The 14526-nt window shown below is 35.4% G+C and overlaps 2 protein-coding genes across 4 annotated transcripts; one reads left to right on the plus strand and one right to left on the minus strand.

Annotated features, from left to right (window-relative positions):
- The first annotated feature begins 1765 nt into the window (after positions 1-1765).
- Positions 1766-9963, plus strand: LOC113777503 (snRNA-activating protein complex subunit-like). Of its 3 annotated transcripts, XM_027322614.1 has the most exons (11): positions 1766-2121; positions 2523-2578; positions 2720-2786; positions 2872-2927; positions 4182-4326; positions 4719-4807; positions 4947-5034; positions 6303-6398; positions 8572-8697; positions 8780-9046; positions 9622-9963. In XM_027322614.1, exons 1-11 carry the CDS (start codon positions 1981-1983, stop codon positions 9901-9903), a joined length of 1413 nt encoding a protein of 470 aa, XP_027178415.1. In that variant the 5' UTR covers positions 1766-1980; the 3' UTR covers positions 9904-9963. The 3 variants fall into 3 exon arrangements, with proteins under 3 accessions (XP_027178415.1, XP_027178416.1, XP_027178417.1); XM_027322615.1 differs by lacking the exons at positions 4719-4807; positions 4947-5034; XM_027322616.1 differs by lacking the exons at positions 4182-4326; positions 4719-4807.
- Positions 9964-12436: 2473 nt separating this feature from the next.
- LOC113778409 (histone H3.3) lies at positions 12437-14236 on the minus strand. The gene is made up of 5 exons (XM_027323814.1): positions 14141-14236; positions 13528-13599; positions 13342-13418; positions 13090-13180; positions 12437-12994 (listed from the first exon to the last, which is right to left on the minus strand). The coding sequence occupies exons 2-5, from the start codon at positions 13597-13599 to the stop codon at positions 12824-12826; spliced, it is 411 nt and encodes a 136-aa protein (XP_027179615.1). The 5' UTR covers positions 14141-14236; the 3' UTR covers positions 12437-12823.
- Positions 14237-14526: the final 290 nt, after the last annotated feature.

Consider the following 14526-nt stretch of genomic DNA (forward strand, 5'->3'; position numbering starts at 1 on the left):
TCGATATACGTCGTTGCCCTAATATCGTATTAGTTGCTCGAATTAACGGATATATCAATCGTCCAGCACAAAACATATTTCATTAACATATTTCATTGTTGGGCCGGCCGGCCAATCTTAAGCAGCTAAGCCCGTGCTTAGTGTCGTATTAGTTTTCAGCCGGACACCCAATTTGCAGAAAATAGTGATGACAAACGTTTACAGCCAATTTAAAAAAAAAAAAAAAAAAAAGACTCACGAACACAAGCCAAGTGAAAGTCATATAAACAACATCAACGTAAATACCAAAAATATCCTAGCCCGGTAATTTAAAAAAATATTCTATCTTTGTTCTTCTTTCCCGATAATTAGCTCTTTTCTCTCTTAAACACACTAACTGTAACTGGCTATCCCTTCCATATTACTTTCAATCTAATATGGTATTATTTGACTTTTAATCTATGTATTATCTTCTTTCTTTCTTTCTTTTTTGGATTTTACTTCACTTTTTTCTTATTATCCATGGGATTTTGATTCATTTAAATTTTAGTAAGTGCCCCTTATTATTTTGTTTGAGGGGGTGCAGTACACAAGTTTTGAAGGGGTGCAAACTATTAAATTATAACTAGGTTAAAATACAATTGATAGTAATTTTGAGGTATGCATGCATATTGCCATTTTTATCTCTATATTAGTATTGTTAGACTGACACTCGCTCTTATCATATCTTTGGCTGTCCAGATGAAAATTGAATGGAAAGTTTTGATGCGATTTAAATGTGGTTGATGATCATTTCTTTGAGAGTCGATATGTTGAAAAATGAGGTCTATAGCTATCCAAGGAGAGAAATTTGGGACAACCATTTCAAATGGGATTGACTACTTCAGTAAAAGGCTGTGAAAAGAGGGTTGAGGAGATTCACAAGTATTAAGTAAGCTTGTCAATGCAAGTTTTGAAAAGAGGGCTCTTGAGATTTCATAACCATCGAGTAATTTTGCATGATTGGTGCCATATTGGGGTGATAGTGGTGGTGTTCAAATTGCCTCTCTAGTCTCTACTACATACTAATAGATATGACTTACTGGAAAGTTGCTTAGTTAAGCGCTCAAGCTATTGAGAGAAGGGTGTTCATCAAAGTTTTGGGAGTGTGAAAGAAAAGATTTTGATTTGTAGCCATACGTTGAAACTAGTTTAGTTGAATGCTTGATTTTTTATTTTTTATTTTTTGTCTATAGAGGGAGTATCCCAACTTGTACCAGACTAATCTCCCTGCGTCCGTGCACCCCGCCCCCCGAGTATATACGAGACGGCAAAAGAGCCAGGGTCGACCACAGGACCTGGGGCCCAATGAGGTTATCCCCCCAGAATGCTTGATTAGTATTACAATTTCGGGATGGATGGCATTTTATAAGTTAGGAAGACTGTACTCCACTATGAATGTGTATTATTTGACATTTAATGAATGTTTTTTTTTTTCATTTACTTGTAGCCACTTGAGTTCAAATTGGTCTTAATTTATTCTTATAAATATTCTCAACTATTATTTCTTTTGATATGGTGTAAGATCATTTATAATTTGATATTGTACTTTTAATTGGATTGTGAGTTGCTTTTAGTGTATTTTACCACTATTTAGGAAGATAGGGTTGAAAAAGAATATAACTAAAGTTTGTGATAAATTGGAAAAAGAAAAAGAAAAACATCATCATTTAACCAAACATGTTTATATATGAAACAAAAACATGTTTCTGTTTCGTTCTTCTAAAAATGCAGAACAAGTGTTTTGTTCTATTCTTAAGCCAAAACAGAAACGGATGAACAGCCAAGTAAGCTAAATTATCTTTTTTCTGTTTCTTTCCCGTGTAGAACCCCAAAACCCCATATCCACCGGCGCCTTCGCACCCTCTATCGTCCAGCTCCGGCAGCCCATTTTGTGTGTAGCCATTTTTATTTTGCTGACTTCTCACCAGCCACATACAGTTGGAAACTCTAATTATTCCTATGTCGGCGATGGAGCCCCCGGGCATCAGGGGCGAACAAAACATTTCAATTCCCCATGGGGGTCCCATCTATAGCCCTCATATGCTGGGTCGCCTCACTAGGGTTTCTGAGTTTGAGAGCTCTGTATTTGAACAACTTCAGGTACCCAAAGAAACGGAAATTTATTTATTTATTTTTTGTTTATTTACTCTTTTTTTGACCTTTTTGTTTATTTACTTGTTTATGAATGTTTATTGGGTTTTTTTTTTTTTTTTTACTTTTTGAGGTTACTTGCTGGTAATATTTGGCGAGTATTTGACAATGTACAGAAGAAAGGATTTTTTTAAGGTTGCTTTAGAGGAAGCATTTCACTATGATGATTGATTTTATGGAATTTTCTGCTGTATGCATGTATTCAATTATAAATTTCGAGAGCAATTTTAATTTTATTTTATTTTTTTTTTTTGAAGAATGCCCTTTTTAATGGTCTTTTTGTTTTAGGAATTTAAATTGTTCGGGATATTTGGGTAGTCAAACTTAGACGAATTTGTCTTTTAATGCAGAATCTCAAGGCAGACATTGGTTGGGACTCGCTTGACATATCTGATGATGAAATTTGGTCAGTCTTGTTTTTTCTTCCCCTGGTGCCCACCCCCATGTATTTAGAATTAGTTGTGGTTGCTTTGCATTTTTTAACAATGAAGATATCTGATTTGAATGTTCTATTAGTTATGCTTACTCTTATTTTAATGACTTGCAGCGTTAATGATCTTAAAATAATTAAGGAGGAGGATTTGGTAAATCGGGCTTTTGAGGAAGCATTAAAGGTAAACTGTTGTGAGTTGTAATTTCTCAGAATTATCCAGTTTCTTAGGTTTTGTTTTCTTTTAAACTTTTAGTGGATAATGATAGGATGCGCACCTGATAGAGAATATTCCACAAAAATCCCAAGAGCAATCGTGTCAAAGGTTAGCGGACATTTCATTTCTTCTTGCTGATTTTGTTTCTTTCTAAGCTTATCTGATGTTTTATTCTAGCTTGAATGGTAAAATACCGTAGTTTCTTACTTTGCTTTTTGTTGACCGTGGAAGGGAAGCGTTACTGATGAATGGAAGTTTGAGAGATGTCATCACAAGTCTTTGGGATTGTGGTGTGGGAAAAAGTTGGGTTAGTTTTAGGGCTATCATAATATGAAGGACATATTAGGTTATGAGATGTTACGTATTGGTGTGGTTTTGTACATAAATGGTTTAAGAAAGATTAAAATCAACAAGATTTTTGGAAGTCATTTCACTGCAATGCTTGCCCATTAGAGATACTGTAAGGCGTATGGATCCTCATGAAAATTTTAGGTAGATAAAGTGAATCTCATTAGTTTTAGTTCAGCTCAGTTTTCTTAACTGCAGAAATCTTCATAGTCACTGTCTACCGTTCCAAAGCTGCCCCTAAGATCATATATTTCTGCTGCTAGTTGAATGTGAATTTTTCAAACCTATCCCTGGAATCATATAATTCTGCTGCTAGTTGAATGAGAATTTTCTATCAGCTGAACCATGGCAACTTATAAAAAACTAAAATAAAAAAGGCATTATGTATAATGTCAATCAGTGGTTTCTGTTCAACTTTGTTTGCATATCTGGATTGTGCAAACTAACTCTCAAAACTCTATCTTATTCTTCTCAGAGTTTTACAAGAAATAGTGGAAATTAAACTCTTGAGTGTTGTAATTATAGCGAATCGACAATAAACTCCTATAAAGAATCACACATCACACATTTCATGCTTATCTTAGTGATATCTTATGAGTAATATAAAAGGGGAAAGGAAAATGGAAGGTTTCTTTACTGATCTTTTAATGAGAAGAGTACAAAGAGCAATCTCTGTTCATGAAAAAGCAATAGACTGCAGTATTATCACTTGAAACTTTCACATGGTTGGCATCTTTGTGTGTGCAAAACTCTTCTGATTCCTTTATTTCTTAATCTATGAGAGCTACTTATTAATTTCAATACCAAGTGTTGAGAGCGTTTCTACTTTCTCAGCATAGCTTTGTTCTTTTTTTTCTTTTTTAAGTAAGGCCACTGATTGTTTTGATGATGACCACTTCCAATTTCTCACTCTTTTTTTTAGATACTACCTCTTTATGTATTTAGCCTCCTTAGGCTTGTATGGGAACCAGATGATGGCAATGCATGTGCTATTCTAACTCTTTATGTTACTAGGTTGGAGGGAGGAAAGGACACTTTAGTTACTTGTGGCTCCTCAACTGGTGCTCCCAGAGATGTCAAAAAGACAGTATCAAATGATAATGTGTCGGAAAAGAGAGAGAGGAAGAGGCGTGTGAATCGGGAAACAGTTAATCTTGAAGTATGCTACCGATTTTTAATTTCTTTTTTCTTATAGCCATTTGTTCTGCTTCCAGATGAAAGTTATGTTAAACGTTCACCATTTGATAGAATTTGGTTGCTTAAGAAATACGTGCCTTTCCTTTTGCTGTTCCTTTAGGGCTAGACATGTTGATATACTTAAGATGAATTAGACATTCTGGATTGTTTAGTTGGGGGATCTGAATGTGAACCATATAATTAGCAAAACAAAAGGATGTGATTTTGCCTCTTTGCGAAAATATTTATGACTGAAAAATGCTAACCTGGAAAAATATTTGCACAAATGAGGACGCTATTTTACCAATTTCAGCCCTTGATTTTTGTGGAGAATTTTACCTCAACGTGATTTAAGAAATTTTGATGCATTTTCAGGAAGGGTATGTTGCAAAGGTGAGAGAACTCGCAAAAATTAAACAAAAACAAGATGAAGATAAAACAGCAGCAAGATTGCATTCATTCAAGTAGGCATCTTTTAACTTTGACTATCTGGTTAAAATTAGCATTCTTTCTTAGCTCTGGTCGTCCTTGTTGAACAATCCCTGTAGATTGCTGCATTTTCTGATTTGCATCTTAGCTTTGGTGTTTTTTGTTTCATTTCAGTGGTAGTTGCAGAAATCAATCTGCTGCTAGTTCCCAGATAAAGAATGACAAGTTGACGTCACTCAAGTCAACAAGTTTTTCACCTAAGGTTTGCTTGAGTACGTGCCTTCTTTTACTGATTGATGTGTATCTGAAGCTGTGCAGTGTCTATCCACAATTGACACTTTAAGCATTTGGTTTTTCCTTTTTTTCATTTAGTATTCTGTTGAATAAAGCTAAATTTCCACTTCAGGTTTTTAGCTTATTTTCCCTGCAGATTGGAGCAAGTGAACATTAGACTTGTTTGCTATGTGAGAAAAATGTTCTGTTTTCATTCCTCTACTGAGGCAAACTTATTTAGATGTGTTTTTAAAGTTTATTTTTAGAGTTTTGCTTAATTTATACATATACATATACAAATATATACAGATATACAGATATACATATACGTTTATATATATAATATATATATGTTTACTTCTGTTTTGGCCTAATTGTGTTCCCAGAGAATTTCTGTGGTATTAAACAGTTCTTAATTTAATAATGAAAATGGCAATGTAAGCAATGAAGGGAATGCATGCTTAAGGTTATAGTCAGGTACCTAGTTATAGTACAGTGGATTTGTTTACACGTCCAAATGATTACTAGCATGGATATGCTTAGATTCTCAGATTTTATGTCAAATTGTTTCTTGTTAATGCTTTAACCTGCTCTAAGAGCATGATGGTTTTGAGTTATTTTGTTGGTGAAAGGCCCAAAATCTAGTCTAATGTTTACGCACATCTAAGTTAGTGCATCATGACTTGATTAGCAAGTCTCATGAGAAGGTTAAAGTAATTTTTGCTCGAACAGTACTAAGCACTTGTTTGTGCACTATCTGCTTTTGCAATCCATTGTATACCTGATCAAGAAGATAGAGTTATTTTTGTAATTTTATGGATCAAGCAGTCAGTGGCTATGAAGCTTCTGTACTGTTTTATAATCATTAACAAGATGGTTTCTTGTTATAATTTGGATTTTTTGTAAAAATAATGTTTTTTAACCATAAATAGCTTGTAATAAGAAAATATATTGCATAGTGTAGATACCAAATATAGGGATTGAGTTTTAACTAAAGGAAAGGCTTATATAAGTACAAGAGTAATATATTAAGTTTTTAATTTAGAGGCCATTTTGGAAAATTGTTGGACTATACACATAAAGTGGTCTGATCTATTTAATTTTGGCAGTCATGAAGATTATGCGTATACCAATGTATATGGATAATAGGTATTCTAGGTCTAGCTATGCTGACACTTGGTGCAAACTAATCATATTCTTTATCGCTTTAACTGGTCACAGTTTTGATAGCTTAAATTCCTATCAAATTTATTGTAGGTGGGATCATCCAAGACTCCTGAGCAAGTTCCAGTTCATTTTCCTGAAGTCATTCTCTGCCTTGAGGTTTACCATAACAGACGAACATGGTCTAAGGTGAAATACTACTACATAGTGCATAGTCATTTAATCATCATATCTCTTTAGATGGACCAAATTAATGGATTCATTTGTTTTGTTTTTTTTATCCCCTTTCACTATAAATAGACAAGTGGCACACGAGATAGAAATCTGTTGCTTAAAAAATTTGTCCAACCAGGTATCTATAAAAGTGGAGATGGATTCTATAAGCCCAAAAATGAAAGTGAAAATGAACATGACTTTTCGTTCTCCACAAACAGTTTTCAGTTCTTTTAGAGCTCTTTCTTCCTCTCTCCATGGTAATCTCAACAACCAATTTACATACATATGTTCTGGCGTAACCTTGTGCATGTGAAAAGATTAAATGTCACTTACAAACCCTTATAACCGATTGTAAAATGAGCACTGGATGGTTGTTATCTTCTCCTGTCTCATTGCACATAAAACGCCAAATTAGACAAATTATTTTGCTCATACATCAGATATTCAGCAGTTAGAAATAATTTATTGGTAGCCTTTCATGCAGAGAAAGCAACTTGTGCCATGTTACTATTCTGTTGATCATTGATTTCTGTGCTAAGGAAAAATTTATACCATTAAGTTTCTGTTGTGATTTGTAATGTCAATTAACCTCCAAAATCTTGAAAAGTTTGGCTGTTTGTGGTATGATTTTTAACCTAGAGTTGATTTTTGTCATTAATACTATTTCATATGTGGTTCCAACTTATCGAGGTGGTGCTATTCCATTATTACTTGAGCTATTGACCAGATTAAATGTGAAGTAACATGCCTATTCTGATACTTAGTTGGTTTTATATATACGTATGTGTGTGTGTGTGTGTGTGCACGCATGTGCACATTCTGCAGTACAAATTTCAGAGTCTTCCTATAGGTGCTTGTAACCAGCATTCTACTGCTGTAAATGTTTGCAATTGGTTATGTGCCATCTGATTGCATGGTTGGTGCATTTAGTTATGTTAGTTAAGTGTATTTGGGTTTTTGATATTGCCTTGTGGTATCTTTGGGGGAGCTTCTAACTCTAGTACCTCGCATGTACTCTCAATATGTAAAGTTTGGTCCTTCGAACCCTACCTGAGCATCATGCTACGGGACTGCCTTTTATGTTTTATTTGGAGAATTATTTTGATTGGGTAATGCTCCATTCTTCACCAAGTGCTTCTTATTCATGTCTTGGTGAGACTATTTTTACAGTAAAATGGAATTAAGAATAGCTGGATTGAACAAGATGCACACATAGCTTACACAGACTATAGCAGTTGTAATATTTTGGATCTTTATTCTAGTTTATTTGACTTTTTGAGTTTCTGTTTATTTTAATTTTCTCTCTGCTGGTCATCTTGTAATTTGCCACTTGATTGCTTTAAGGGAAAATAATGCCTTGTCCTGAGCTCAATGTTCTGGACATCTCTTCTCAAGGCTCTCAATCTTTGATCAATTATGTTATGTAGTCCTAATATATATCCTTGAAAAATAGCAGCCAACTCATGGGAGTTCTGCCCTCTTTTTGGTTTATTTTTCTTTCTATTGGTTAGTTTTCACTGTAAACTAAAACGTTATGCCAGTTTTCCCTAAGAAGTGCATTATTTTAGTTTCTAAAGAGGAATATGATAGGAGAAAACTCTTTTTCCTTTTCAAAGACAGAATATTAATTGAGGTTGAGATAGTTAAATCTGAGTTTAGTACTTACCATTTGAACTTGAAAAGTCGGAACTTACTGATTATGAACACTCAAGAGTAAATTCATAATTTGTTAAATTGAGTATTGAATTTGAACTCTGACACTGCTTCTTGTATGTTATTTCTTGCAATGAGAAATAGGCACCCAATAACCTACGAAATTGTCTTAAATCACCAAATGTAGTTCTGGTTGCATGTGAAAATGGTCTTAAGTGGTCTGTCAAAAGATATTTATATTTATTATTTTATTCTGAATCACACTTTGTTAATAAAATCAATGTAATTTTTTTTAGAATTGCACTTTACTCTCACTTTCATGGACTCTGGTGTTTTCAGAGCTTCATCTGGATTTGGGATTGTCTTTTTTGGCCCTTTGTCCCTCCCTCCTTTCAGGGGTGGTGGGTGGGGGCCAGAATCTGTTTGATTGATTTTTGTTCATGCTTTTACTTCCTGCTGAATTTAACTTGTACTTTTGCAATAAATTTTGTAGACACAAGAATTTTTGGTTCTTGGGCGACAGTTTTTGACTGAAGTGAGGGACATGATATATTGTTTGACCGATGAGATCATGAAAAAGGCTGGCAAGCATGATGCATCTGGATACTTCCTGGTAGAAGTAAGTGCATTGGCTTTCTTCATTACTGAAACCTTTGGCTGTTCTTCAATTTCTCACTCTAAGAGAAGTGTACTTTTGGTAGGATGTGTTTTGCAATGACACGAGGGATCCGTATGCTATAGATTACAGTAAGCCCATTTTTAAGTGGCTTGAACACTCTAGGAATGTTGCACTTGAAAAATGGGAGTTCATTGTAGCTGGTGAACAACAGCAGCACCAGAAGCGAAAGGCATTTCTAGACAGCAACGAAAAACTACAGTTACCACACTTCAAAGTTGTTGACATGCAAAAAACTCGCTTTTGTGACCTTGGATTTCGACTTGGTGCTGGATATCTCTATTGTCACCAGGTATACATTTTTATAATCATTCTAGAAGTTATTCTTTTTCTGTTTAATAGTTGCCTTATCAGAATTGTGTGTTCAGGGAAATTAGAAAATTGTTGGAATACTTACTTTCCTGCTGACTTTGTGTTGCACTACTTCATACTTGTAATTTCATGCTATAGATTTGGGAGATGACTGCTCAAAATATCATGAATAATTTTTGTATTTGAGCAAATATTTGCTTTTCATTGATCAGAAAACCTGCTTATACAAAGAGTCAGCAGACTAATTACACGGAAGAAAACACTATTAAACTATACAGTAAACAAATTCAACTGAGATTTATCTGGCAATCCCAGTTCCATGACTAACACCCAGTTGGTCTTAGTCGTAGGAAATTTCCCTCCACCAGCAATCACTGCCCTTCCTATAACCAATGCCATCATGATCATGTTAATAAAGATTGTTTCATGATTTCTTCCTTCCTCTGTTTTCTGCCAATTTGCCCATCTCTGTGATTCCTTTTTAACTGTCCCACGTGTTCAAGTGTTTAGTTGTCTCTCTCATGGACTGATTTTGTTCATCTTATTGTGCTCAAGGGGGATTGCAAACACCTAATTGTCATCAGAGACATGAGGTTGATCCACCCAGAGGATGTACAGAACCGAGCTGCTTATCCACTGATAACCTTTCAATCTAAAGTACGTTTTAGGAAATGCTCTGTTTGCAACATTTATAAGGCGACTAAGGTTACAGTTGATGACAAATGGGCACAGGAGAATCCTTGCTATTTCTGTGATCTTTGCTATTACATGCTTCACTATGCAGATGGCTCTCTGTTGTATAGTGACTTCTCTGTATATGATTATCTTCATGAATAGTCAAACATAACTATGGTTAGAGTTTGCCGAGTATTCAATGTGTACTTTGGTTAGTTTTTAGTTTGTGCCATAACTCTGGTTTTAGTCTATTGGCGGACACAAACAGTAGAAAATGTGTAACATAATCACGTACAATCCCATTCGTACTTAACAATTAATTATACACCAAAATAAAAAGGGAAATAGCTAGTTAAATAAACCGATAACCGGCGAGCTTTAATTTGTGGCTAGCAGGGCCTATGACAAGAATGAGTTCTTTAGAAGGGAAAGTAGGGTAATTATGAGTTTCAATCATATTCGGAGCTTAAAGAGAGGGAACAAGAAAGAAATGTAAAGAGTGTGGGAGTTTACTGAATTGATACGTTGTTGTGGTCCTAATCAAGCTCGCATCTCTTTTGGATTGCTTCTATCTTTTAAAACTGTCTGCCAATTATTTTTAGGGCTTGTTTAGCAATTGAGTTTTTGTCCAAATTTGTCTCCTTTGAATTTTTTAATAACTTTAACTATAATAATTTTAAAAAACTTTTCAAAATTTTTAACTTGCACACTTCAAAATACTCAAAACATACAAAAAAAATTTCTCTTCCTCCTTTCTTCTTCCACCTCAAAGCACCACCACCTTCGCCGCTGGCCAAGACTAGGTGTTGCCAGTTTTGTTGCCAGCAATCTCTTCCGACACTTTTTTTTTTCGTTTCTCTCTTATCCCTCTCCCTCTCCTCCTCCCCTCCCCCTTTGCCCAATTTGGTCACGTGACCAAATCGCGGCTACAATCTAGTTGTGAAGGGGAGGGTGGTGGGGGAGAGGGTGCGGGAGATGAGGGGGAAAGAAAAAGCAAAAAAAAAAATTCCATGTTTACTGCTGGTTCTTTTGGCGTCGGAGAGAGTGGTGGCGGGGGAGGGAAGGGAGAAGAAGAAAGAAAGAAAAAGGAAAAAAAAAAGTTTTTCATCTTAAAAATTTTTCCTACAATTTTTACAGTATGTTACAGTAAAATTTTAGACAAATACTCAAAAAACTTATTTACCAAACAAGGTATTAGTTTGATACTTCAATTTGGACTATGGACTGATAATAAGGTTGCATTGGAATTTTAATATGTATGATGTTGTAAATTACAAAACCCTCTAAAATTCTCAGATTCTCAAACCCACTTCTACTAATCTCAATTCTCAAATTGTCCCTCTAAAATTTCAATTGCACCACTTCATCTCTTACCAGGACTTAGGGACATAAAAGAAGATAGAGAAATTGAGGGAGATTGGTGGACTTTTGCATTTGTTTTTTGTTCAACCACATGTGGGCTAATATTGATTTCTTAAATTAATGAAATTGCCCTGGCACATATATTGCAAAGTGTTGACACGGTTTTTTTTTTTTGAACTTAGATTTCAAACCTCACGCTCCAAGCTATGCAATTAACTTTTAAGCCAAAAGTTTAGATAAAGGTTTACAGAAACAATTTGTCATAACACCGCTACTACAATTATTTTCTACATCTTTGCATAAAATTATCCCGTGTACTTCATAATACTTTCAGTGCATCAATGAAAACCAATCAAACTAGACGCTAAAGTTAGAAGTCAATAGAGAGTATCACAAGCAGAAGATAGCGCTACTACACGAATAATTTCATTATTTTCAAGGAGGAGATTTTCATCAAGTAATCGAGTTCGAACAAGTTGACAAATCATCAAAGAGCAAAATGTCAAAATCAAGAACAATCCCGACCAAAAAAAAAAAAAGGCCATGTTAATGAACACTTCTCACATGAATTAACCACAAAAATCATATCATGCTAATCAAAATTGCAAAAGAATCATCGAATGCATAAATCTGGTATTTCTAGGTTGGTTTGTACTTCTAGGATTGATCATAAAATAACCGAGACCTCCATGGGATTATACATGAAGTGTTGAAGAATTAGACATTCACAAGGAATGATACGCAGCTGAGAACGGAAATTAACAAATATATATCATACACTTGATATGCTCAAGATTTCTTTAAAGAACGGAACCAACTGATTAAGTGAATAGAGCAAGGCAAATCGCACATATTGTCTCAAAACTTGAATTCCGAAATATTGCAAGACATTACAAGGAAACCCATCGAGTAAATATTAAAGGGTTTTCATGTCAAATTGGTGCTCAGTGGATCCAAATGCTAAAAATGCTTAACGTGAATTCCAAATGTGTGCTAGTTTTATATTAACAAAACCAGTGCAGGTCGACAGATCACGAAACCGCAACCGTCAACAAATTTGGGCCGCCAACCGAGACTTGCCACACTACAGATCCAATTAATCAGAAATAATAAATGCCCCACCATCTTGCTTCTTATTCCAATTTAAACAATCTCCCCCTCCCCCAAAAATTCCAATCCAGATTCCCACAAAAAACAAAAAAAAAAAAAGCTACAAAACAAAAGCCCCGGAACGTCCAACGAATTACTCTTAAAACTCAACACAAGGAAACGCTCTTGATACCATTCAAGCAAATTTTACAGCTAAGCATAAAGCATAATGCCACCAATCCAATAAAATCGGCTGAGTTAACATAAATTATTACCCAAGTGAGAACAATCTAACGACATCCCTAGAACAGTACAACGCACTAACAACAAAATACCAAACTACATTAGATCAAATGAGAAACGCTGTTCAACACCAGATGTGTGACAACATGCAGTTCACCAAACTGAAAATACAAGAATTTATAAGTCGATCTTGCCATCCAACCCCAACACAAAACATGAACAATAACCATACTACTGCACACATGCCACCATACCACGAGTTCCTAATAGCCACCATCAACTACCAGTAAGCAAAAGCCTCTGTCCTATCCAACTATATAATATTGCTTGAGAACAAATCAAAAAACACCACCAAAGCTACCATTCTACACGAGGACCCTAAACAAGCTTAAGCACGTTCGCCCCTGATCCTCCTTGCCAGCTGAATGTCCTTGGGCATGATTGTGACACGTTTGGCGTGAATGGCGCACAGATTTGTGTCCTCAAACAGACCCACAAGGTATGCCTCAGCTGCCTCCTGCAATGCAAGGACTGCATGGCTCTGGAAACGGAGATCAGTCTGCATACAAAACAAACAATTAGTCGCACTTTCAGGAAATCACTTTCCCCAAAATAAAATGAGAGAAGGAAAAACAATCCCAAATTATCACTTACCTTGAAGTCCTGAGCAATTTCTCTGACAAGCCTCTGGAAAGGAAGCTTCCTGATCAAGAGCTCAGTACTCTTCTGGTACTTACGGATTTCACTGCATCATAAAAGCATGCCAAATTACAACCATACATGGACAATTCTAAAAATAGAGACTTAACAAAAAAATTCTACTCACATAAAATAAAAGACCTAAACAAGAACTACTCAAATGCAAACAGTAACTACGAGGAAAAGAGAATAAAAGACCACACTTACCGAAGAGCAACAGTACCAGGGCGGTATCTGTGGGGCTTTTTCACTCCACCAGTAGTTGGGGCAGACTTGCGAGCAGCCTATAAAAATGGAGGGGGGAAAAGCCCAATTTAATAACAAAATTAAAGAATCAAACCTCCTTACACAAAATGAGAAATAAAAACTTGGATCAAGGGGCAAGAATAAAACCTTGGTAGCGAGTTGCTTCCTAGGAGCCTTTCCTCCAGTTGACTTACGAGCAGTTTGCTTGGTACGAGCCATCTGCAATTTAATATATCCAGAATTAAACTTAGAATCACACTAGAAAACCTTAATTCTATAACAAAAGGCCAGATACGTATTACCAAAATTTCGGGAGAAAAAAAAAAAGAAACCATAAAAGACGAAGTTTGTTTCAGAATTTCATAAAGTTGACCCACAATCCAGTTCAAAAATAGACGTGTCCCCTTAAGATCTCAAATTCGACTACAATTTCGACAGATCAAACAACAAACAAAAACCCCCAAATTCAAAAACTCAAGAAAAAAGCCCTAACTTTTTATCACCAAAATTCCACAAAACCAAAAAATCGTAACTCAAATTCGCATAACCAAACCGAGAAGACATAAATCAATCCACAAAACAACAAACCCTAACGCGGCGATCCTTTAAAACCGAATTTTTAAAAAAAATAAGTAAATAAGAACCCTAATTGACCACACGTGCAGATTACAAATCAGACTGCTATAAATCAACCAAAAATGAACCAACAAAACTATTAAATAAATTAATTTCTAAAGAAGAAAGAAGAAGTACAACAGACCTCTCAAAAGAAGACCCTCTCTCTCTCTCAGAAGACCAAAGCTCTCTCTTTCTGTAAAATTTGGGCAATCAAATGGAAAATTTGCAAGTAGATGAGGTTAATGGGTATATATAGCTGATGAGGTGTCGGCTTTTGATGGGATTGGACGGTCCAGATTTATTGGACGTGTGCTTTTTTGGGTACGGTATCCGACGGTTAATAAAGGCGTCTGTTGTGTTTTCTGTGCTGAAGTTGACGGATCAGATTTGAAGTTTGAGGTGCAGGTCCGGATCGAGAAAGGGAAATTGTTGAGTCCTATTGGTTGAAATGGGTTTAAGTAGGATCGAGTTAAAGATCAAAAACTTGTTTTAGTAAGATTTGAATTTGATTTGTTCATTTTTACTTAT

Source organism: Coffea eugenioides, chromosome 7 (genome assembly GCF_003713205.1).
Source record: "Coffea eugenioides isolate CCC68of chromosome 7, Ceug_1.0, whole genome shotgun sequence".
NCBI classification, from domain to species: Eukaryota; Viridiplantae; Streptophyta; class Magnoliopsida; order Gentianales; family Rubiaceae; genus Coffea; species Coffea eugenioides.